Raw genomic sequence first — 26,384 nt, forward strand, 5'->3', positions numbered from 1 at the left:
CTACAGACTAATTATTGTACAATACACTTCCCTATAATAACATACATGCCTCATTGACTACATCTATATTTAGGATGGTCTAATTACTAAATTAAGAATTAAGAAGTGTAGTTAATACCAGCAATCCTTACGAATATTATTTTAAAAAGCTTCAGTCATTTAGCAACAAGAAGAAATACAAGCTGTTTTGAGATAGAAACAATGATCTGACAAGTAAACGTCACGTTTGGATGAATCGAGTTGCTAGCAGAGACATGTGTGATAGAGTAGTATTAAGTGTGCTAAATATGTCAAGTAAGTTTTAGGTGCAAAGCTCAAATGGTTTAGAAGATACAGCCACTATAACGTCACATGGAAGTATATGTTATAGTCTATTTCTATACGTGATCTTATGATCACTGATGACATTCCAATTGCCAATGTCTTCAATGCGGATCAAAGTTGCTTCGAAAAGGAACTGCATTCCTACCGGGAGTTGGAGAAAGGATTAGTGAAGATCAGATCAACAGTGGGATATGTGAGTGCAACATTTCATTCCTATATGATAATGCCTGTTGTGTCCATGGACGCAGAAATTCTGCGTCCCATGTATGTTCTGGTGGTTGAATCAAACAGTAGGTTCCCTGCGTAAAACCAGCCGATCCGATAATCTTAATCTAATTTCCTGGTAAAACAGCGACCATGAACAAGCAGGATCTTAAGACTTTCTATTCGGACGTCATGTGGGAAAGCATTCCAGGTGATAGGAAGAAAGTCCTCCTGTTTACTTCATTCATAATCTGCAAACAAAGACTACAGTTTTTCGTCACAGTTTGTGCCAGAGGGCTCTGCATTGTTCAAACGGCTGATATCTGTTAGATGTAGTGGCATGATTCAGCCTCTAGATGTTCAGTTCTTCCGTCCATACAAAGCATTTGTACGTTTCATCACTGATACAGTAATAAGAGGAAGTGACGTGAATATTTAGCATCGTCACAGGTTCATAAAACTTCAGTCGTTCAAAATTTATCAGTTCAAAGATCCCCATTTTCGCAACATGATTCGATTCGCTTTCCATAAGGCTGAATACTTGAATGAGGAGAATGAAAGTTGGATCGTTCTTTACGATTACTGCTTTGACGCAATTGTGAACGACAAATGTTTCAAGTGCGACTTGATTGCGTTTGTCAGGTGTGCTCAGTGTGAAGAGAGTATTTGTGCGAGGCATACACTCTTTTCTGAACTGCATATTGATTGTAGTAATTGACAACTTTTCTACGCAATAACAAAATCACTTCGGATTTGCAAAACAAACAACTTTCTCTTGTGTTTCATCAGTTAAATATGCTGGAAACACGAACATAAATCTAGTTTAGAGGAAATAATAGGTATAAGACTTCTCTCTTATGTTTTGGACTATGTATTAGGGCTATAACATGTACCTCCATGTGACGTTCTAGTGGCTGTATCTCCTAAACCCTTTGAGCTTTGCATCTAAAACTTCCCTGATTTATTGAACACACTTAGTACTACTCTATCACATATGTATCGGGCAGCAACTCGAGTCATCCAAACATGACGTTTACTTGTAAATCAATTTCTATGGCAATTTAATAAAATATCTGCCAAAATTTGGAGCAAACAATGATTTTGGAAACGAAACGAAACTAAATTTAAGTTTAACGCAAGATTATGCCCTAAAAGAGAGGGATAATTAATAAAATTAATGAAATAGGATTAAAATAATTCTCCCCATAAATCAAATTGGCTAAAATAAAGATGGTGCAGGTATTTCGTATCGTTTTTTTAAGTATAAACACAATTTGATATGATGTTTTCGAACGAATTCACGAGATACGTATAAACTGCTACGAGAAATTGAAAATAGGAAGTTGTCTGTTTAATTTTCATGCTTATTACAAAGTAGCAGTATTCTTTCAACTCGACAAACTTGTTTTTAAAGAGAAGACAGCATCAGTAAAAAACTAAGACAGAAGAATTCAGAAAGAACAACTATCGTTAGAAGTTCCGTTAGCAACCATGTTCCCTTCCAGTCGCTCCCCACCCCAGCTATTAGGATGTTAATTGTTTGTTAATTTGAAACCAACAAGCATTATCTAGTTTAAGGTTGATGCAAACGGGCAAATTTTGCCGATAGATGTCACTATATCTTCATATCTCTCTCAAGTATTTTTTTACCTTTCACGAAGATTTACAATTTCTCTTACAAATTTCAACCTAGAAACTTCACATTTTTAGAGAAGGAACTTCATAACCCATCGAAGACAACAATTCGTGCCGATTTTTTTATTTAGAATTTTCTTCATTGCTGAAAGTTCCATTGTTAAAGGTTTGGATATCCATTTCAACAATCGAAATTTTTAAATAAAAATCGGCACAGATTGTTGCCTTCAATGGGCTATGAAGTTCGTTCTCTAAAAATCTGAAGTCTCTAGGTTGAAATTTGTAAGAGAAATCGTGAATTTTCGTGAAAGAAAAAAAAAAAAACATCAGAGAGATACGAAGACTATGTAGTGACACCTATCGGCAAAACTTGTCCCTTTAAACCAACCTTAATGGTATTCAATACAAAATAAGATAAAAATAAAATAAATCTTACAGGCTGTTGCGTTTGCTGTTGCTGCGTAGGCTGCTGCGGCTGTGGCTGTTGCTGCTGCAAAAGCTGTTGAAGAGCTTGATTCTGTGCTAGAAGCTGCTGCTGGATCTGGATATTCTGTGCCATCGCTGACTGCAAGAAGGCCCTCTGTAAATTTTGCTGGTAGGCCACCATTTGGCTGGCGTCCATGCCTTGAACGCCTTGAATATTTTGTGCTGGCATTGGAAATGTTGGTAAGCTGAAACCTGCTTAAAAGAATGACGGACAATATTTCAATCGACTAAACTTAAGCGTTTCGAAGTTAAAGTATTTTTTTTATCCACTTACCAAACAAAAACAAAGACTAAGAAAACGGATGTTTAATATTTGATTATACCAAGGGCGCCCATCAGGGGGGGCAAGGTGCGGCGCTCGCCCCCCCCCCCCCTTTAGAGGAAATTGTGCTTCGGAAGATCGAAAACCCAATAGATATTTTAGAATAGTTACCGCAAAATTTGAGACTACATTTGAAATGTCGCTTATACTTGTCCCCCCCCTTGGAAACCACAACATGGGCGCCCTTGGATTATACTATAAGCTTCTACCGAGAACCAGACTGACGCCATGGATAACAATAAAGGACATCATTTCCGATACATGTACTATTTTACCTTTCATAGATATGACTTATTTAGATTATACTAACAATGCACAATGCAGTAATTTAATTACAATTCTTCAATACCAACATCTATTTGGACGTATGTCCTAATGTATCTAGTAATAGCCTAACACCATACCAACTTAACTTCAACATCTAGCTAGCGCGCTCCCATTTGATCACATGTCTGGGATATTATTCGCGCTGGCAAGTCTTGAAATCTGGTGGTTTAGATTTCACCTTAAAATGTAGGACTACGCTTTATATAGCCTCCGTGCTGGAAAGGAAAGCTAAACACCACCCTACTAATTCAACATCTTTCATGAAAAATATCTAAATGTATCTAACAATAGCCAACGATTGAATTTAACATATCTCACGAGGAATACCTAAACTGTATCTAACAATAATTAAATATTATGTCGATCAACATCTTTCACGAAGAATATTTGCGAAATAGCACTTTGCATCCCAAGAAACAAAACAGATTCACAATCTAAAGAATTTTGTTTACTCATATGAGTCTAAAATAATAATAATAATAATAATAATAATAATAATAATAATAATAATAATAATAATAATAATAATAATAATAATAATAATAATAATAATAATAATAATATTTAAATTAATAATAATTAATCCCGAAACACTAAGCTAGGAACAACCTATGCACTTCGTCTCTTGAGCACACAAGAACTAACCACTGATAACTGTGTTTTTATGACCCGACTGGTTAAGAGAGTAACTGTTGACACACAAAGACAATAGACTCACAGCTATTTGATGGAAGTCATTACGTGTTATCACGTTTCATTACGAATATGGATAATGCTTAATTCGTAATCAGGCACTATTACCTTACATTTTTGCAATACAATCACGTCACATTTGGTACAAAGGCTGATTTTATTAATAGATAACTTGGTGTTACGAATGTGACCTGCCGGTTCGAAAAAATTAATTGCTTGTAATCGTTTTAAGAGTATAATTGTAATTATACATCATACAATTATTAAAGTGCTAGTATATCTACGGAACATAAAGACATTTTAGAGACATATATAAATACATTTAGAGACACATATATAAATACGCAGTTAATGCCATTCCCGCTGGTCTAGTGGCTAGCGCTCATGCCTTTGATGTACGTGGTTACAGGTTCGATTCCCGGTGTGAAATCATTGAAATTTAAACCCATTACGATGTTTTGGATTCCACCATAAACTGGAGATGCACGTTTTATATTTCCTGGTTGTTGAAAAGATACTCTAAACTAAACAAAACAAAGCAAGAAAGCAAGACAGAAAGAAATAAAGCAAGAAAGAAAGCAAGCAAGAAAGACAGACAGAAAGACAGAAAGAAAGCAAGACAGACAGAAAGAAAGAAAGACAGAAAGAAAGATAGAAAGAAAGACAGAAAGAAAGAAAGAAAGAAAGAAAGAAAGAAAGACAGAAAGAAAGAAAGAAAGAAAGAAAGAAAGAAAGAAAGAAAGAAAGAAAGAAAGAAAGAAAGAAAGAAAGAAAAAAGCAATAAAAGAAAGAAAAAAGAAATGGAAGGAAAATTTTTAGTTTTACGTTCGACGGTTATACCCTCTATGCTAAGGGAAACAGATGATAAATGAAAGTGAATCATTGTGAAATTATATTTTTCGTACTCTCCGATCGGGAATCGAACCCGAGACCACGTGCACCAAAGGCACATGCTCGAGCCACTAGACCAACGTGATGGGAATAAGAAGCAAAATACACAGTTAATTATGCATATAAATAAGGGTATCACTACGCATTATAAAGTAATATAAAGTAACCATATCAGAAATTAGAAATATGAGGGAGAAAACAAGTGTTAAAAAAGACAAGATCAATGAAGTTCGAAGCACGAACAAAATTAAGGACGAAAATTGAGGAAAGATGCACTCATGAGGGGAAGGGGGAGCGTATTCTGAAGGCCCCTGAAGAAGCAATCAATAACAACAACAAAAAATTAACAAAATCCGTATATGATACTAATTAGGTCAGAAAAAATGTTATTTCAAGAAAGCAATGTAAAGCGACAACAAACGTTCCACGTACATATGAGTATGGAGAAGAACGGAGAAATTAGATGGATGGAAGGAACAGTAACGAAGAAGAGTTAGAAAAAGATAGGAGAAAAAAGCAATATCGGAGATAATTATAAAACAAAATTACAATATTAAAGATTTATATAAGAAAGAAACTGCAGCGGACGTATGGTATTAGTATTTTTTTTTTAAGTAGAACTAAAAAATTTCCATATTTAATGTTAGAACACGTAACAAAAAGAAATATACTGTTAAGTATTAATTACACTACCATCTCCTCAAAGTATAGTCACATTCAAAAGAACTGACCACCACCTTGGCTTTGTACTTTTACCCACACATAATAGGTGACTCAGTCTGGAATCAACAAGAGATTTTAGAGACCCCTACTTAAAAACTGAAACATCATAAGCTCGAATCCTGTTAAAGGTTGTCCTACATGAGGTTTCTCCAAGGTTCTTCCTCAGTTTCACCAGGAAAATGTTAGGTTCGTACTTTCAATTATAAACTATTCATATTCTCTTACACTTTTGTTTCGTTATTATTATTATTATTATTATTATTATTATTATTATTATTATTATTATTATTATTATTATTATCGCTAATTATTTCCAGCAAGTTTTCAGCTCATCTGTAAACTAGGAATGCAATGGATATACCCGATTGCAATGAAATGAGCTGAGCGAGCTTAAACTACGTAATCAGGAAGCGTTTTTCGGTGATTATTCCTCGATGGTACATCGGATTTTTGATTTCGACCTATGTTGTCACTCAGCACGACATACTCTATCAGCGTGCTAAGTTTGGTTGAGATCGGCCAAACGGTCTAGGAGGAGTTCGCGGACAACCAAATGGCTAACCCGAGTATAAGAGCTTCGCTTCGCTCAGCTCAATTACCTCCACCCTTGCGATATCTCTTGGCGTCAGGTATGTGAAAGCTTACGTAGCGACAACTATTAGCCTAACTGTGAACTATTAGCAAATTAGCGTGACTGACAGAATGAGACATCTTGCTTTTTATAATAAGGATTAAGTGAATCAAAATAATTTAGCCTAGATGTTTATGCAACCCGTAGCCCCTAAATGTTTTGAAGTTTGTATATTAACGTTGCTCAAAGACTGAGATGTTTCTGCTTTATAAATAGGGTTGTTGGTTGTTCATGATTGTGGTGTAAAATGGCTTTGAAGATTGTAGGTTTGATTATTCTTTTCCGATTACTGTGCCACTAAAAAACAGAGTAGAAATAAGTCTTCTTTGTGTAAAAGACGAACAAACTAAAGGGAAAAAGAGGCTGTTGTGAAACCTGTTTACGAAAAGAATTAAAATGAAAAAATCTTTAAGTTTAACGTCCCACGTAATGCTCTTTAGGCTAAGAGAGACGGATGATTAAGGCTAGTGAATGAATATAAAAGAACTGGGGGAATAAGAATGTGGAAGGAAACGGGAGAACCCCGAGAAAATCCACGGACACGATGTTGCCCACCACACTTACTTGGCTGGGAATCGAATCAGGGACCCCACACAAGAGGTAAGCGCTCTACCACTGAGTCATCCACACTGCCTCCCAAACCTGTATACGTACTTCAGTACGTATCGCACCCATGGGCTAAGTTTATATATATATATATATATATATATATAATTTAGCCAATCATACTTACTATATAAAACAGAAAACAGAGGCATATTATTTCAGTAACCACAATGAGCCTTCATCATTGCAACACTAAATACTTTTTATGAATAAATTACATTACGGGGGCGCGGTGGCTCAGTGGTAGAGCGTTCATCTCCGGTGCTTGGGGTCCCTGGTTCGATCCCAGCTCGCGCCGTGTGGACTTTGTGGTGGACAAACACCGTGCTCGTGGGTTTTCTCGGAGTTCTCCCGTTTCCTCTCACTTTTTTCATTCCACCATTTCACTCATCTCTCATCATCACTGTCTCCTTTAGTCTAACCGGCATAACCATGGGACGTAAAACTTAAGAGATTTCATTTCATTTTAAATTACATTACAACAACGTATATCTACTACTGGAATGAGGCATAACCTATCGAATTAAAACGCACAGTAGTTTTACTTTTCCAACAGTTATATGTTTAGAATTGATAAAATGATTTTTCCTCTGAATCCAATTACTTTGTTAATTTTAAATGATCATTGAATAGGAAGGTAGAGCTACCCTTCTAATGAGAGACCATTTCGTGTATAAATTAATTGAAGCAAATTATGTTTTACGATGTACAAATTTCATACTCCAGGCATGCTTACAAATCAGGGAAATACGAAAAGTTAGAAATGAATAGTATTTTAACAAAAAATATTAAAAAGAGAAAAAGTAAATATAATTTCACGAGAGAACTAAATTATTTGTCGTAATTAAAGTGTCACACTTATTGTAGTCATTAGAAGCCTTTTGTAAGAGACTTGCTAATCCAATAAAATATCTCAATTCTGCTCATTGAAGAAATACATATGTCGCAACTCACATACTCCTCCCTATTGGTTTAATGACTAGTGTGCGCGCCTTTGGTGGACGGGGTTCCGGGGTTCGATTTACGATGGGAGCTCATGTAGTTCGGACTCCACCTTGACATTTTAACATATTATGATCGTTCGAATTCCACATTAAACTGTAGGTCTATATCTCACACTGCCTCTGTGCTGCTAAGAACACTAACCAATCTAACCAATCAACCGTACTCACAAAATTGGGTGTTAAGTTTTATTTGATGTTACTGTAACAGTAGTTCGTCGGAGTTTCCAACACATTTCACAATATGTTTCATTTCTGTTGCCTGCTTTCAGTTATATAGATCTCATGATTGGCTAAAAATCCACAACTGCTACCACGGTTGTGAAATGTGGTGCCATATTTAAATTACGCTTCCGAAATGTGTTGCCACATCTGAATTACATTTCCGAGAGAGGATAACCATTTAAATAACTATTTACATTCTGAAGTTAATTCAAAGAAACAGCGGGATGTTTCAAACCATGCACTTTTGAATGCCTAATCAGTAGTCTGCTCATGGCTATATGGTTAGAAGACACACTTTCAGCGCGAAAGACATACATTCAATTCCAGTGGGAGCCCATATGGTTCGAATTTCAAGTTAAGCTATAGGGTTCACATCTCATTTAGCTTCTGTACTGAAAGGATTGTTAAACTAGAAAGTAACCAATTAGGCGGACAGGTAAAGCACGTTTTCAAGAAGTAATACGCTGTTTATCTATTCTTACATTGACTCCAGACTTAGCCAACCCTTTACAACCAAATTAATCTACTTTGAAGTTTTTATTACAAGTTAAAGCATTAAAATACATTCTACCTACAGTTTAGAAAATATTACTTAAAAAAAAAGCAGGTAGCAGATTTTGTTCTACTTCAATTACACACATACTTCATTCACGCATGCATACAAACATTTCCACGCACGTCATACACAGTTTATATGTAAGAAGGTATATCTATACATTAACTCAAACCTACCTTGCATGTTGTATATTGGAACTGGCATATAGGGGTAAGACATAGGGGAAGTGACTCCACTTGCTGATGGCTCTTGATTAATAGGGGTGGACTGATAAGGGAAGGCAAAACCTTGCATGCTTTGGTTGATGTTTAAGGGTGGTGAGAACAGGAGAGGGGAGGTGATTCCACTAGGCATTGGCTGAACACCGCCACTGGGATTCATACCTGCAGATTGAGCTACAATACGGAAACAAGGGTCTTTGTACAGAAAGGTTACAAAACAAACACATAAACATTTGACAGAACTGCTTTCCAGTTTCAAGAACAAATCAACGGAATTTAAAGGAGTAGGAGAGGGGTAACTTTTTCAATTTGGAATAAATTTAACAATTGCATTTACAGTTTTTGACTTATACAAGATCCGGCAAAAACACCATCCATATTTGGATAGGGCGCTGTTTGAGTTGTGATGGGGGCACGGCGGCGGAGGGGGTATCGATCAATAGCGGTATACGTGCCATTTTCAGCTGTCGCAATGGCGTAGCGCGGTAAGCATCGTGCGTTTGTTGTGGAGGAGCATATTCGGTGATTACTACTCAGCGAGCATTTCGCATTCGGTTCGGACTTGGCCAACATGATTCTGTTCCGGATACGAAAACTATTCAAGTTCCGGTATCAAACTTTAAAGCAACAGATTTTGCACTGACACCCCCCCCCCCCAAAAAAAAAATGTAGTCTGGACGACCTGTTTAAGTGCTGAAGCTTTGGAGATTGCTGAATGGATGATCTCACACGTGCCACACTTTCCGTCGTTGTTACCGTCCGAGATCGCCCAGACGACTTTTTTTCTGAGTGCAGAACCTATTGCTCTAAAATTTGATACCCAAATTTGAATAGTTTTTCTATCCGGAATAGAATTATGTCGGCCAAGTCCGAACCAAATGCGAAATGCCCACTGAGTAGTAATCACAACAAACGCACGATGTTTACCGCGCCACACCATTGCGACTAGTAAAAATGGCACGTATACCGCTATCGATCGACACTCCCTCAATCGCCGCCGTATCCCCATTACAACTAACACAGCGCCCTCTCCAAATACAGAATTCTTTTTGGCAGACCCTGTATATGTATAGTTGAAACAAATTATTCCTGGTTAAGGCTACGAACTTAATCCGTTCGGTAACACTGTTCGTGAACCGAAACTACTTTTCCCATCAAAATAGTGTAAATTCAAATAATCCGTAGTAGTCTTGTGTCAAAATTCAGAACACTTCTCATGGTTGTATTAACGATTAACACTGCATTGGCCAAGCAGAAGAGGAAGTTATAGTACAAGTCATGTGATCTGAGTGAAAGAACACCGTCTTCAAGAGTGAGAGAGTGTATGGCTGTTCTGGGAGCGGACTGGATAGTGTAGTGCTTAACGAATCGGCACGGTAAGCCGAAAATCCTGGGTTCAAGTCCCGATCCAGTCACGCACTTTTTCACTCTTTGAATATCAATAAAATCACATAATTGAAATTCTGGTCTATTTCAAAGAAACCAGAAAAATAATTCTTCATTTATATCAATGGTGGATCTAGCTCGGGGCCGGGAGGCTACGCCCCCAGTTGTTTGAATGACAAAAATAAAAAATGAAATGAAATTTTTGAGTTTTACGTCCCACGCTTATGCCGGTTAGGCTAAAGGAGACGGTGATGATGAGTAATGAATGAAATGGTGGAATGAAGGAAACGGGAGAACCCCGAGGAAACCCACTCACACGGTTTGTCCATCCCAAAGTTCATTTGGCGGGGCTAAGGGGAAAAATGAAATGAAATCTTTGAGTTTTACGTCCCACGGTTATGCCGGTTAGGCTAAAGGAGACGGTGATTATGAGAGATGAGTGAAATGGTGGAATGAAGAAAGTGGGAGGAAACGGGAGAACCCCGAGAAAACCCACGAGCACGGTGTTTGTCCACCACAAAGTTCACTTGGCGGGGGCTGGGATCGAACCCGGGACCCCAAGCACCAGAGGTGAACGCTCTACCACTGAGCCACCGCGCCCCCCTCGGGGCTAAGGGGGTCGAACCCGGGACCCCAAGCACCAGAGATGAACGCTCTACCACTGAGCCACCGCGGCCCTAATGACAAAAATAATTTAAGCTTATATATATATATATATTTGAAAGTTTACAGCAAGCTCATGATATATACTTATCATAGTTTGGGTTCTGGCTTCAGCCCTCCCCAGTTTTTATCTTCTAGATTCGCCACTGATTTAAATCAATGGGATAAAGAAACAAAGATGGCGTAAGTACTCCACACCGTTTAATGACACCCTCCCTCTGTCTTGAGGGCACGACTGTTTCAGTAAATCTTTAATATGATTCTTGAGAACTTCACTCCTAAAATCTCAGAATGGACTTCAAAATGTTCCACTGTAAATACAATTATTCTGTCCGAGGGAAGACAAAACTGAAAAGCAGTTCACGTAAAATAGCATGCTTATGCTTGAACATGCAGCAAGCTATAATACAAATTACAAATATAAGAATGTACAACACAGCAGAAATATAAAGAAGTTAAATCTCTACTTCCTAAAAGCATGTCACAAGAGGTTCAAGGGAACTATACACAAGAGTTTACGAGTAATATAAGAATAAAGCAAGCACTTAAGCTTAATCTAATACTAAAACGCTAAAATTTTATTTATTTTCAAAATGTTGAGAGTTAATTTTTCTAATATACATAAAACATTTTATTATACAAACACCATTATTTGTTTCTGCATTAATATAATACATGTTTATTCAGGAAAGTTTTTTTCTTCTAAGGCAAGAATTAGTTTAATCTTAAATTTATATCATATAGTATAGTTAATCATACATTGCAACATTACGCAATCATGAATTAATATAATTAAATATTGATGATAACATTTTAATAATGCTACAGAGAGTTTTATATAAATGAATATTTGAAATTCATTTTAAAAATGCAAAATTTAACACACTTTTAATGTGATAATCTGACCACCTACTCTACAGAAATAACTAACTTGAGAAACACATAAAATACATTTCTCTAAAAGTCCATAAAAATCTGGATGAAGAAAATAATATAAATTTTATTGTGAAAGATTTCGTCCCTTTTTCCTAACATTTATCTTAGACTGAAAAGAATACCAATTTAAAAACTTTAACAGGTACCAATAGCAATGCACTAATTATTAATGTTAAAAAGAAAATGAAGTGGGCTACGAATAGATCCCTGTGGTATTCCACTTTCAAATTTTAAACAGGGATTGCGAGAGAGAGAGAGATCTGCTCTATTTTGCTGTTTCTTCTTAATGAAGACCGCTTTTACGATAATCAAAATTACTAAACTAAAAAGCTGATTCTCTTAATATTTTCCCCACCTTTATATGAAGTTTATATAACAGTATTTTTAGAGATACATTTTCCTTCACATTCTGATTGGTATTTTCTTTAATTTTTCAGATATTAATCAATATAATTACAAATTTATGTATATAGTTGCGTATATACGAGGAGTAATCAGAAAGTAATGTTACAAAGCCTGCAGTAAAACGTGTATGTATTATTTCATACAACCAATACAGCCAACAGATAGTACATACATTAGGTTAGGCAACTGTCGCATCGTGGGATGCGATTGAAGATTCCCTCCTGGTAAAAATCCTGTCCTTGCGCGTTCAGCCACGTTGTCACGAAGCTTTCACATCTTCGTCTAAAGCGAAGCGACGGCCTCCTAGGTCCTTCCGAACGACACGCACAATTCTGCCATCAGATGTCATAACACGATTTTCTCATTGTCCTGAATCAAGCTCCTCCACGCGAGCTGTGTTCAAATCTGTTGATGCCTTGCTGGGTCAGCTACTGTGTTCTTCGTCAGTGATATTTTCTCTACCACCCGCACACTTTTGACACCATTCTACGACATGCTGACGAGACATTATAGTGTCTCCGTAAACCTCTACCAGCTGCCAGTGAATTTTAGCCGCGGTTACATGTTTCGCCCACAGAAATCGAATAACACAGCGGACTTCTTCGCAAGACCAGGTTTCCAAACGAGTCGCCATTTGTGTTTACATACAACTAACGCCGTAAGTGGCGGGTGGCTGAAACTCTGCATAGTTACCAATTTCATGTATCAAAATTACCACACACTACTCATTACTCTATAACAGACTAAATTCCAGAAATATCAGCCTTGTAAACTTAGTTTCTGATCCTCCCTCGTATATTTTGATTTTTTTCCCCATTTAAGCGTTAGTTATCACTAATCCCACTACTATTGAAAAATTGGTCAGTTAAAGTTAAACTTTTTAAAGAACAATATATACAGTTATGGCTATTAAATCTATAAACTGTTTACACAAATGAATATGATGCGGGCGTAAACAAATTGTAACAACAAATTGACGAGTAAAGCAGAACTAAAATGTTTTTTTAAAAGAAACTAACAACTAATACGAAGCACAAATAACAGCGATAGTAGATAAACCAATCAATAAGACAAGCGCCAACTGGATTACAAGAACACTTCTTATGTTTTATTAGTTAGACTATTATTGAAAGCTGTCACTCAAAGAAAGATAGCAATACCCACTAACTTACCTGCTGGCGTGTAGACAGGGACAGTGGGCATCATCATTGGCGGAGGTGACATCATCCCCGACATCATTCCAGACATCACAGGGGTCGGGGATGTCATCCCAGCAATTGGAGTAAAACCAAACGCTGGCTGCGTTTGAGTTTGCTGAAAATAAAAACATAATTCTTAATGTCTATTTTTTTAACAATGTCAATAGCTTATTTACAATTACAGACAATATGTGTTGAAGCTCAGAAATTTTAATTATCATTTCATTTACTTGAAATTCTAATTCCTGAAAATTAATTATTTTTTCAAGGTTTTGGCTTTCCCGTAGAACCTTGTTCACAGAGGATGAAAAACTAGGAGAAAAAGTAATAAAAACATCAAGAAAATATAAAGAAATGTGAAGAGCAGTGCAGAAATACCTGGCCGATTGCTGCCGGTCACATGTCAAATAATGGTCGATTGCTGCCAGCCAGCCACACGTCAAATAATGGTCGATTGCTGCCAATCACATGTCCAATAAGGTCAATTGCTGCTAGTCACATGTTAAGTAATGAACGATTGCTGCCGGTCACATGTCAAATAATGGTCGATTACTGCCGGCCACACGTCAAATAATCATCGATTGCTGATAGCCACACATAAAATAATGGTCAATTGCTGCCAGTCACACGTCATATAATCGTCGATTGTTGTGGTTAATTAATGGTCGATTGCTGCCGGTCACACGTCAAATAATCGTCGATTGTTGCTGTGGTTAAAATAATGGTCGATTGTTGCCAGTCACACGTCAAATAAGGGTAAGTGTTGCCGGTCACATATCAAAAATGGTTGATTGCTGCCAATTACATGTCAAGTATTGGTCGATTGCTGCCCGTCACATGTCAAGTAATGGTTGATTGCTGCCGGTCACACGTCAAATAATGGTCGATCGTTGCGGAGGTCAAATGCTGGTCGCAGCATTGAGGTGGTAATTTGAAGAGTGACTGGCAGCAATCGACAAGGTGAAATGAAATGAAATGAAATTTTTGAGTTTTATGTCCCACGGTTATGCCGGTTAGGCTAAAGGAGACGGTGATGATGAGTAATGAATGAAATGGTGGAATGAAGAAAGTGGGAGGAAACGGGAGAACCCCGAGAAAACCCACGCACACGGTGTTTGTCCACCAAAGTTCACTTGGCGGGAGCAGGGTTTGAACCCGAGACCCCTAGCACCAGAGGTGAACGCTCTACCACTGAGCCACTGCGGCCCCGCAATCGACAAGGTGTTTCTGCTCCCGGGTGAATTAATTTCTTTAGATTTAATTGATTCTTTTATTACTTTTACTATTTTTATACTCCGTGAACAAGGCTCCAGAGGACGGCCGAAAACTTGGAAGTGCAAGGAATTTTCAGAAATCACAATCAGATAAGTTATACGATAATTATAATTAGATGTGCCTTTCAACTGACTACCATTTAATGATTTATGTTACAAAAAAGGCACTGAAGATCTTAGCTTTCATTACCAGGTTTGATTTCCTTCCACTTCTCAATCTCCATAGTAACGAAATTAATATTTGTTAGTATTTTTTGATCACATATCTTATAAAGGATTTCTCAATTACTTAAGTTATATCAAAATATAGAAATAAAAGCAAGCCAAAATTAAAAAAAAAAAAAAAAAAAAAAAATGATGAGAAATTGCTTCATTCTTATTCAATATTGTTAGCTTGTTTGTTGAAGTTTAGCATCCCATTTCACCATCAAGGCTATTTCAGACATGGACCTACAGTTTAAGATGAATTCAAACCACTTTAATGAATTTAATGCTCTCCCACAATAAATCGAACCCGAGATCCAGTGCACCAAAGCCGTGCGTATTGGATACTAAACCAGTGGAGAGGACTAATACTATTGTTCACTTCAGAGTTACGCAGGGTGATCTAAAAGTGTGAAAATATCCAAATAAAATTCGATGGGCTTAGAAAAACATGAAGTCAAATTCTATAAGTGTGATAAGGGGGAGTAAACACGTAAACACGGCGGATCACATTAAGACCTTAGCGGCCATCTCGAAATCCACCATATGGAATTTAAGTTACAATTCTTAAATAAAACTATAGAGTATACCATTTTCTGGTAATGCATGCTCTCAGAAAGACATCATTGTAATTACTTTTGTTTTATGTTTATTCATAACAAAATTATGGACATTTTTCGATTTTTACGATGGAACAAATTTTAGCTTTTCTGATACGCAATTTTGTCATAAGTATGGCACAATTGTCAATGGAAGCCGAGGTCCTCTCACGTATTGTTGTATTTGCCCTCCTCTTCCATATCAAACACACAGATCGATCGTTCCAGTATTATTTGGATGTTTGGTCACTTTTGAACCACTCTGTAGATTCCTATGTTTAGAAAAATACAGGGAAAGAACTTTTTCATATTTATTTTTTTAAAAAGTTCCTCAATAATATCAGGGGAAGTTATATACATAAACGAGAAATTTTCGCAGTAAGCAAACTGATGTATAACTTATCGATGATCAATCCTAAAGGCAGAGAGTCCTGCACTACTGCAATAAGTAGTAGTGCAGGAGCAAACACGAAGAATGACGGAAAGGGGCAATTTTACCTGTCATTAAACAAAAAGGAATTTATTTATATATACAGTACTTGATGGAATCAATTGCTTGTTAAAAATAATAATAATAATAAAAACTAGAGATGAGTAAGCTTCTAATCTATTCTACTCGACTGAGTAGTAATAAAAACACCAAAAAATCTTATAACTGGATTGGCGGAGATGTGAATCCAGACCTCTCGCTTGCAAGTGGATTCTTTGTCATTTAAGCTACCAGCTAAAGCATCATTTTCCACCAAGAACTGACATCAGATATTAAAAAACAAATATGGACCCCAAGCGCCTACGGCTCCCAATGATGTGTTTCCGGTCTAGTAGGCCGGTTCTCCTTAATTGGAATGTTGAAGAATGTTCGTCACATCTTTCGATCTCTGTCCCCTGGTAATTAGAGCACCATCACAAGTTTCAGTCTGGTAGGAAAAATCTTGTTCTAAAATCTAACAGCTGGGATTTTCAAGAGTGAAACTTTCGGTGTCATACCTTCCGACCTCTATCTCCTACCACCCAAAATAAGGTACTGTATTCTTCACACGCTATTCTATTGTTGATTACAATTAAGCAGTAACTGATTTTGGGTGATAGAAGAGATTAAATTGCCTCTTCTGTACCCAAAAATCACTTTTAAGGGGGGGCCATGGAACTTAAAATCATTAATTGAAATCGTTATTTTTTAATTTTATTTCTTTTTTTATTACCATACTAGGGTGTCTACTAAAATTCCAAAATGAAATTTCGTGACTTTTTCGTGACCTTTTCTTTACCAAACCATAAAATTTCGGAACATCTTCACGAGGGAATTTGGGTGCGAATTAGGCCGAATTTTCATGCATGCGATAGAAGCGTGCTTTGCTAGCGATTTGGTAGCATCTAAAGGCAACCATAGACATCTTTGGTTGTATATTTTGATGTTTTAAAGAACAAGATTTTCCAGTCTGTATTTATATTTGTACAGATAAAAAAAAAAAAAAAAAAAAAAAAAATCGTGACCCAAAAGCTAAATTTCGTGACTTTTCTTGATTTTCATGACCGTTTTCTGATTTCGTGACTTCTTTGTGACATTCGTGACTGATAGACACCTTGCATACTTTTTCCCTCTCCTTTCACCTTTCGAAAGTATAAAAATTATAGCAAATAGAAATTTTATATAGTGAAGTAAACAGACTTACTTGTGTCTCTATTCCACCGACTCCTTTTCCTCCACCTTTGATAGCCTCTGCCAACGTTGATGCTTTCGTTAACTTCTTGATACTGTTATTCACAAAGATCGGTCGAAATAGATCAGTTATATAGTCATCCACATTTTGTACTTGGTTCTGGTTCAAAATAGATTTTCTTCTTACAGGCTTCCCATCTTGCAATCTGATAGAAAAAGAACGCAACAAATGAAAAGTATGTTCACCTAGTCAGACTCACATGTACGGAAAGCACAACAATTACAAGTGATTATAAGGACAAAGGAGCTCTATACTAAAGGAAGAGAAAGCCGTCCTTAACTTTCAAATCATGGACCGAAGAAAGTGAGAGAGGTCATCGAATATAAATTCCTTAATAGCAAATTTAATTGCTCAATCTGTAAAACCTTGAAATCAACTTCTCATATTTCCTAAAACTTCAGGAATGGCAGATTTTATTTCACAATCATCTTAAAATAAATTATATTTTTGCTAAAGTTCAAGATAGTTTACCTAACGAGGCAATGTTTCCAGCACCCTGAAAAAGGACAACCAAATAGATATAATCAAACAAGAATTTTAGGAATACTGAGTTAAGTGATAGTTTGAGTTTGGCTACAGCTACATTATATGTGGTTCTCCAGATATAAGGCCTACAAGAAAATTTTAAAGTAAAATATAATGGCTTTTTTGATCCAACAATTAAGGATTAGTTTTACTCTTTATGATACTATTGTTGTTGGGTTATTTCTATGAGCTTGTGCAGTCGTACGAAAATAACTCGATTAGTTAGTTGTCTTAAACCATTTATTCTGATTCAAGCTACTAAATATAATACGTCAGAACCGGTAATTGCTAAGAATAGTAATAATTATCGAGGCATTTCTCTTCTGTCAACATCCTATAAAATCCTTTCAAATATTCTATTAGCAAGACTGACCCCATACGCAGATGAAATTATTGGAGATTATCAGTGCGGATTTAGACGAAATCGATCAACTATCGACCAAATATTTACCATTCGCCAAATACTCGAAAAAAAGTGGGAATACAATACCCCGGTACATCAGCCATTTATTGATTTTAGAAAGGCGTACGACCCGGTTAGGAGAGAAACATTATACAACGTTCTTACAGAACTTGGAATACCGAGAAAGCTAATTAGATTAATTAAGATATGTTTAAATGAATCCCAAAGTAAAGTCCGGGTAGGAAAATTTTTGTCCTCGAGCTTTCACGTCGAAAATGGCCTGAAACAAGGAGATGCGTTGTCGCCATTATTATTTAACTTCGTTCTGGAATACGCTATAAGGAAAATCAAAGATAGCAACCAGGGCCTAGAGTTGAACGGTATTCACCAGGTTATGGCATATGCTGATGATGTAAATTTAATAGGGGATGATAGGAAAACAATAGAAAGAAATGCAGAGATCTTATTAAACGCTTGCAGGGACATGGGTTTCTAAATGCAGAGAAAACTAAATACATGGAAGTGCGTCGGAACCGTAATACAGCAAATTATAGATGCATTAAAATATTAAATAATACTTTTGATAAAGTGGATCGTTTCAAATATCTAGGATCAATATTAACAGAGGAAAATCATATCCACGAAGAAATTAAATGTCGATTAAAAGCAGGGAATTCGTGTTACTATTCGGTTCAAAATCTCTTGTCGTCGCGAATTCTGTTGAGGAATTTGAAGCTTAAAATATACAAAACGATAATCATGCCTGTTGTTTTGTATGGCTGCGAAACATGGTCACTTACTCTGAGGGAAGAACATAGACTGAAAGTATTTGAGAACAAGATCCTGACGCGTATATTCGGACCCAAGAGGAACGGGAGTGGGGAATGGCGGAAACTTCATAACGAGGAACTTCATAATTTATATGGTTCACCCAACATTGTTAGGGTCGTCAAGTCTAGGAGGCTTAGGTGGACAGGTCATGTAGCCAAGATGGAAGAAAGTAGGAACGCTTTCAAAATCTTAACTGGAAGACCAATCGGAAAACGACCATTAGGAAGACCTAGGCGCAGATGGGAGGACAATATTAAGATGGATCTCGCAGAGATTGGAATACAAAGTAGAAACTGGATCCAGTTAGCTAAGGATAGAAGTCAGTGGAGAGCTTTTGTGAACGCGGCATTGAACCTCCGGGTTCCATAGGCCATAGAGTTAGTTAGTTAGTTAGTAAATGATCATATGAAAAGCCAAAATCATTTGTTACAGAACCACCAATTCCAGAATAATCAATCAAACCACACAGTTATCCTTTTGCTACAATGGAGAGGTTCCTTGCTTCAGATTCCTTCGAATAAACTTACTAATTTTTGACATGGATCCAATACAATCAATAAAACAAACAAGAAAGGAATATTTCACAACTGAACACTAGGTTCGATAATACATATCTATTCCAACACTCCCAGTTTCAGTTCTTCTCTTGCTAAATAAAGAGGAAAAAAACCGTTTTCAATAGCTAGTTATACGATTTGCTAAAAAAATGGAAACAATTGTAGCATGTTATTTTAATATAAATGAATTTACATGTATTCATGCAATTTTTTAAACTAGCTGCGGCTTATAAACAGGAATATTTCTTTCTGAAACCCCCCCTGGGAAAATAAAAGGTGTGGTTTATACACGTGATATAACAATATGTTATGAAAAGAAATAAAACATCTTTCTAAGGCAAATTCTTTCAACGATTAATAAGATTTAATGTTCAGAAACCTTAGAACATGTAGAAGGCCTTAGTCTACGAGATGCCTATTTTAGTTGGGCAATGTAAGGCAAAAGATATTCACTCTATTATCGTGAATATCTTCAATTATCAACGCCAGAGTTTGCTGCTTTTTAATTCAAGTAATTCGCCAACTGTCTCACAATAACTTTGTCTACACTGTATCAAACTGAAAGTAGCCAACCAACGGTTCCATTACACCAGGACCATAATATTTATGTCCGATCAAGGTATATATTTATTAATTCCCAGAAAAATTATAGTTTTAATTATTATCTAGATTCCAAACTTCTCAGAAATATTGGTTTTCAAAAACTTCCAAAATTTACATGCTATGTCAATAACTAATTCGTTTCAGAAAGTCTGCACTCACTACAATAATTAGAACTATTATACACACGATCCATTATAAGTTACAGAACTAAAGTTATACAATTTTAATAAGTTACTCAACTAAAATATTTTTAGAAAATATATATATATCACATTTAGGATGGTTGCATTGCTGATGTAAAAGCTGTCAAATAAGCCTAAATGTTACCGATAAATGAACTACTTGGGTTTCTTATAATATTTTTATTTATTCGGTATGAACTACATTTAAAAGTTTTTTTTTTTTTTTTTTTTTATTGTTGACTAATATGGACAGTTCGTAATGTTGTTTTAGGTTTGAGTTTTGAAACTAGTCAGAATTATTCGAATTTAGTAAAGCTAAAGAAAAATCAACTCTCTACTTTTGAGGGGAAAAGTATACTACAACAAAACAAGACGTTTATCCACTTTTAATTTTATCCTACTGAAAACGTTCACACTACCCATCATTACCTACGACTTTGTCTTACATTAACTATCATTAATGATGACTTCGCCTTACATTAACCATCACCTACGACTTTGTCTTTCATTAACCATCATTAATTACGACTTCGTCTTACATTAACCATTACTCATGACTTCATCTTACAGTAGCCATCATTACCAATGACTTGGTATTACATTACAATCTAAGACTTCTGGATATTCGATTAAAATAATGGAAACGGAGTTTATTCTATAGAAATGTTTCTAAAATGTATTTATACTAAGGTATATATATATCGTCTATTATATTCTAAAATACAATTTTCCACTTACTTCATTCCAGAGACAGACCCTGTGAGTGTGGCTACTTCATCGTCCACAGAATCATCAAAACGACTGTTTGTTGAAACCTTTCTCTCCCCACCACCTTTAATGGATGCGGCAAGTGATCTAGCATCAGACAGTTCATCCAAATTTCCATCCAATACAGGCATAAACAGATCGTCTAAAAATTGATCTACATCTGACGCCTGAGATGGAACTCGGACTCGCCTCACGTGGGATGCTGCAAGAAGAAAACAAGTATTAGAAACAGTTTAAATCTTCCAAGAAAGCAAAAGGAAAAGGAAGCGTTTGGGAATACCATGTGGCACTGCTGAAATTCTCATCTGTTTTATACTAATTTGTTGTGTATAAAGTTGCTGTGTATATAGACTTTAAAACCAGGGGCGTCATTTAGGGAGGGCAGGAGGGGGCAATTGCCCCCCCCCCCCAGAATTTGAGGAATACATATACTTTAATCGATTGTCTACTAATATACTAGTACAAAACGTAAAAATCTTATGTCGGTGGTGCTCTTGCCCCCCTCAACCGAAGGGTGAAATGACGCCCCTGTTTAAAACTGTTCAAAAAATTAATAAATATATAATAATTGTGTTTTTTTTTTTTTAAGTAGCTAATATCTTATGTACACAAAACTACCTTCCAATTACTAAGAGTAAATCATTTTAAGTTTTGCAAAATTACAACAAACAATAATAATAAATAAATAAAATAAAATATAAATAAATAACAATAAAAATAATAAAAGAAAAAAGGAAAATATTCTGTACTAATATTGTAATTCCGATTAAGATTTTTTTAAAAGAAGACTGTTATTGTGTAGACTCTAGAAATATTCAAAGTGAGGCAGAAAATCTGGGAACAACATTGTAGTGTATGTTGCTGTTTTTCTTGTTTTTCATGTACATTTTTTAAAACGAGATTATGCTTGATAACAGTCGAAATATAAAGAAGAATGAATCAATAATTTTGTATACAAGTGAACAGTTGAGAAGTTGAAAGTTAAACTGAAATGGCTTCTGGTGTGTTGTCCATGCTTTATTTACTTTTAAATTCATTTCGCTGACGTATGGAAGTTCAACAGTTTTCGTCGTTGAAGCTTCCATGACAATTTATTACAAAAAATATAGGGTTGTTGTAAAGAATAAAGATCTTATTAAACCATTCTATATTTAAGATTAAAATACAGTAAATTCGTAGTAAAGAGTAAAGGACCTTTTGAATCATTCTACATGTAAAGTTTAAATACAATATATTCGTAGTAAAGCGTATCATTATTGTTATGTGTCCAAAAAACGTATCTTCTCATTTCTTCGAACGAATATATTCAATAGAAAGGAAATAAACCCAAAAGAAGGTCGCGATTGAAATATATGGACTAAATAATACAAGATATAGGGGAGAAAAAGTACATGAAAATGAAAATCTGGGTAAGAATAGGGAAGAGTGGAAAACTGAGTGAAATAATAATAGAAGATGTAAGGAAGAAAAAGTATATGGAAATGAAAAGTCTGGCTCAGGATAAGGAAGAGTGGAAAGCTGTGTGAAACAATAATTGAAGATGTAAGGAAGAAAAGTATATGGAAATGAAAAGTCTGGCTCAGGATAAGGAAGAGTGGAAAGCTGTGTGAAACAATAATAGATGTAAGGAAGAAAAGTATATGGAAATGAAAAGTCTGGCTCAGGATAAGGAAGAGTGGAAAGCTGTGTGAAACAATAATTGAAGATGTAAGGAAGAAAAGTATATGGAAATGAAAAGTCTGGCTCAGGATAAGGAAGAGTGGAAAGCTGTGTGAAACAATAATAGATGTAAGGAAGAAAAGTATATGGAAATGAAAAGTCTGGCTCAGGATAAGGAAGAGCACAAAGCTACGTCAAACCAATCGAAAGATGGCTGACCTGAGAAGCAAGTATGTCCAACGTTATATATGTATGATTTACGGACACGATAAAGTACCACTACATGCTATATGTAATACTATGTTTGTTCCTACCCACCTAGAGAAGGTGCCTCACTCGTGTCGGACAAAGCAGATGATTTTGCTCCATAATCTGACTTCTCAGAGTTTCTTGTTTCGATGTACGCTCGACTTGAATGACTTCCAGGAGCAGCTCTCTTGCCAGCATACTGCGACTTAATAAACCTACGACAATAAAGATATAAAAATTAAACATTATTCATTTACTGTTAGCATTTTTCTTTCAAACATTCAGGACCAAAATACAAATATCTGAATAAAGATAAACGGACTATACTTGACTGCCTTCAAGGTAGCTTTCTTGAAGAAAGTATTTTACTCTATACAATTTAGGTATAATGTAATATACTGTTACATTTTCAACTTGGCCTTTTAGCTAATCAACAACAGAACTGCCTTAGCAGGTACAACAACGGCGCACCCACGGGGGATACACCGGGTTCGGACCTCTATCCCCCCCACCCACCCAAAAAAAGTCCTAACTCAACATACATTTGTACATTTTCTCAATCAACTATACATGTTTAACTGTAAAATGATTGAAGTAGCATGGAAATTTGGTCTTACACTACATCTGTATTCTTTATCTCGTAGAAACAACCTAGTTCCACCATTTTTTCTGAAAATATAGCTGGAAGTATTTTTCAATTACTTATCTTCTTTTCAGATGCAGAATAATACACGTTCAATACTACATAGACGTACTGCCTTGTAGTAATGGACCCCAACAAAAATTTCTGGGTGCGGAGCTTAACTGGGAAGTATTTCGGGAGCCCACATTCCCACCTTACTTATATCAAGGTCTACAGGATTATAACAAAATATTATTATACAAATATTGTTAGTTACTTGTTGGCTTATACATAAACAATTTTATATTAAGACACAGCTTAGATCTGTTTGATTTATTAGCTCTCATGCACATTTTAAGCGTAACTTTGATTGTTTTCCATTCTACCATAGAGGAATAAATCAAAAATATATACACACTTTATTTCTCTGTGGTTAAATGGAAAACAGTCACAATATATTCTTAAATAAATTATTACGTATAAAAATGACACTTAAATAAATTATTACGTATAAAAATGACACTTAAATAAATTATTACGTATAAATAATCTTACGAATAATTTAAATTCTTAGGATTACTGAATTAAAGATTCGTTAATGTTATATTTAGAAGGAGTTCTTCTATTAATTATAAAGAAAGGTTCAGATTTTCTTTTAGAAAAAAATGAATATTTAGATATTTAGCTTTATGTAAACATGGTATATAATTATGAATTTGAATACTTATTTTTCGCGATTTCAGAGAGACCAATCTAACTAACTAACTAACTCTAAGGTCTATGGAACCCGGAGGTTCAATGCCGCTTTCACAAAAGCTCTCCACTGACTTCTATCCTTAGCCAATTAGATTCAGTTTCTACTTTGTATTTCTATCTCTGCGAGATCCATCTTAATATTGTTTTTCCATCTGCGCATAGGTCTACCTAATGGTCGTCTTCTGCTTGGTTTTCCAGTCAAGACTTTGAAAGCTTTTCTACTTTCTTCCATTCTAGCTACATGACCTGCCCACCTAAGCCTCCTAGACTTAACAATATTGGGTAAACCGTATAAATTATGTAGTTCCTCTTTATGAAATTTCCGCCATTCCCCATTCCTGTTCCTCTTGGGTCCGAATATTCGTCTCAGGAGCTTGTTCTCAAATACTTTCGGTCTTTCTTCCCTCAGAGTAAGCGACCATGTTTCGCAACCATACAGAACAACAAGCATGATTATCGTTTTGTATATTTTAAGTTTCAAATTTTTCGACAGAATTCGCGACGACAAGAGATTTTGAACCGAATAGTAACACGAATTCCCTGCTTTTAGTCGACATTTAATTTCTTCGTGAATATGATTTTCGTCTGTTAATATTGATCCTAGATATTTGAAAGTATCCATTTTCAATCCAGAGACCAGTATCCAGAGACCAATCATGTACAAATTTATTTTTTCATGATTTCAGAGACCATTCGTCTTTTGTACAAACTCACGTTTACAGAACCTTTCAGTTAAGAGAGTTGCAACAATTATATACATATCGGGTGTTCTAAAAATGGCGGCTACGGACAACAGAGCGCTATTATTCAGGTTAAAATAAAGCGAAAATGCTATATAATGATATTCCTTCCGGAGCCTCCTCCAGCCACTATGGGGAATGAAAATTTCACTATGTGGCAACGTCGCAGATTAATTTGGAACCATTAGCATTGCTCTAAAGATCCATTAAGCAATTACACCGATTGTTAAGCTAATAAAATAAATGGCGCTAGCCTCAACGTTCATCGACTTTAACTGACATCTGGAAAGAACCGATGTAACTATTTAATTGATTGGTAGATCTTCCCTGAGGTTCTTTATCTGCGACGTTGCCACACAGTGCATTTCGCGTCTCCAGACGACGATCCAAATGGAATATAATTATATATATTGTTCGCTTTATTTTGACTTGTAGAATAGTGCTCTCTAGTCCGTGGGCACCAATTTTAGAACACAAGGATAAAATGGAAGACATTTTTCATTATATAATTTAATACATGATCACAGATCTTCCTTGAATAGAGAAATGATCAAAAAGAGCAATATTCTAATTTAGAAATGTTGATTAAATCTTTGCTCTTTCTGTTTGAGAACTATTTCACAAATGAATAAAAGTAAATTTTAATATGGTTGAATTCTTATAGTATGATATAGTATGTTTTTTTTCCATTTTCAACATTCAAAAATTTGTAAATTATAATAAAACTGTGTTGAAACACTCCTTTTGAGTTCGAATAATTTATTTGTCTGGAATTTATAGTTTTTTTTTTTTTCATTATCGAATCTATATGAGACATTAATATACAAGTGAGGCTGTGGTAGCTCAGTAGTAGAGCGTTCACTTCTGGTGCGTGGGATCTCTGGTTCGATCCTAGGTCGCGCCAAGTAAGTTTTGTGGCGGACAAACACCGTGTACATGGATTTTCTCGGGGTTTTCCCCGTTTCCTCCTACTTTCTTCATTCCACCACCTCATACATTTCTCATCACCACCGTCTTCCTTAGCCTTGGTACATAATCGTGGGACGTTAAACTAAATATTTTATTTCCTTTCAATTTTATTTTTCATTAATAAACAGCTTAATTTGGAGGCTGAACACGTATTCATTCTAAGAATCGAAGCCAGTTCTTCTGCACCAAAGGCGAGAACACTAACCGCTCAGTTACTGATTTCTCAGTAGTTTTGTATTCTTCCTACCACGAATCAATATCTCAATACTTCAAAATCAACTTTAAGTT

The 26,384-nt window shown here is 35.8% G+C and overlaps 1 protein-coding gene across 10 annotated transcripts in view; it reads right to left on the reverse strand.

The window, feature by feature from the left end:
* Myo10A (unconventional myosin 10A) overlaps positions 1–26,384 on the reverse strand; it is a 744,055-nt gene that overhangs the window by 303,237 nt on the left and 414,434 nt on the right. For 7 of the 10 annotated variants that reach the window (XM_081732073.1, XM_081732074.1, XM_081732068.1 and 4 more), the window contains 6 exons: positions 23,079–23,224; positions 21,072–21,303; positions 17,185–17,377; positions 13,408–13,549; positions 8,801–9,019; positions 2,600–2,844 (listed from right to left, as the gene is read on the reverse strand). In XM_081732073.1, the coding sequence (XP_081588199.1) occupies positions 2,600–2,844; positions 8,801–9,019; positions 13,408–13,549; positions 17,185–17,377; positions 21,072–21,303; positions 23,079–23,224 (1,177 nt within the window). The remainder of the gene's footprint in view (positions 1–2,599; positions 2,845–8,800; positions 9,020–13,407; positions 13,550–17,184; positions 17,378–21,071; positions 21,304–23,078; positions 23,225–26,384) is intronic. The other 3 variants (XM_081732067.1, XM_081732071.1, XM_081732070.1) reach the window with 3 other exon arrangements.

Source organism: Thermobia domestica, chromosome 11 (genome assembly GCF_964235325.1).
Source record: "Thermobia domestica chromosome 11, izTheDome1.hap1.1, whole genome shotgun sequence".
Taxonomy (NCBI): domain Eukaryota; kingdom Metazoa; phylum Arthropoda; class Insecta; order Zygentoma; family Lepismatidae; genus Thermobia; species Thermobia domestica.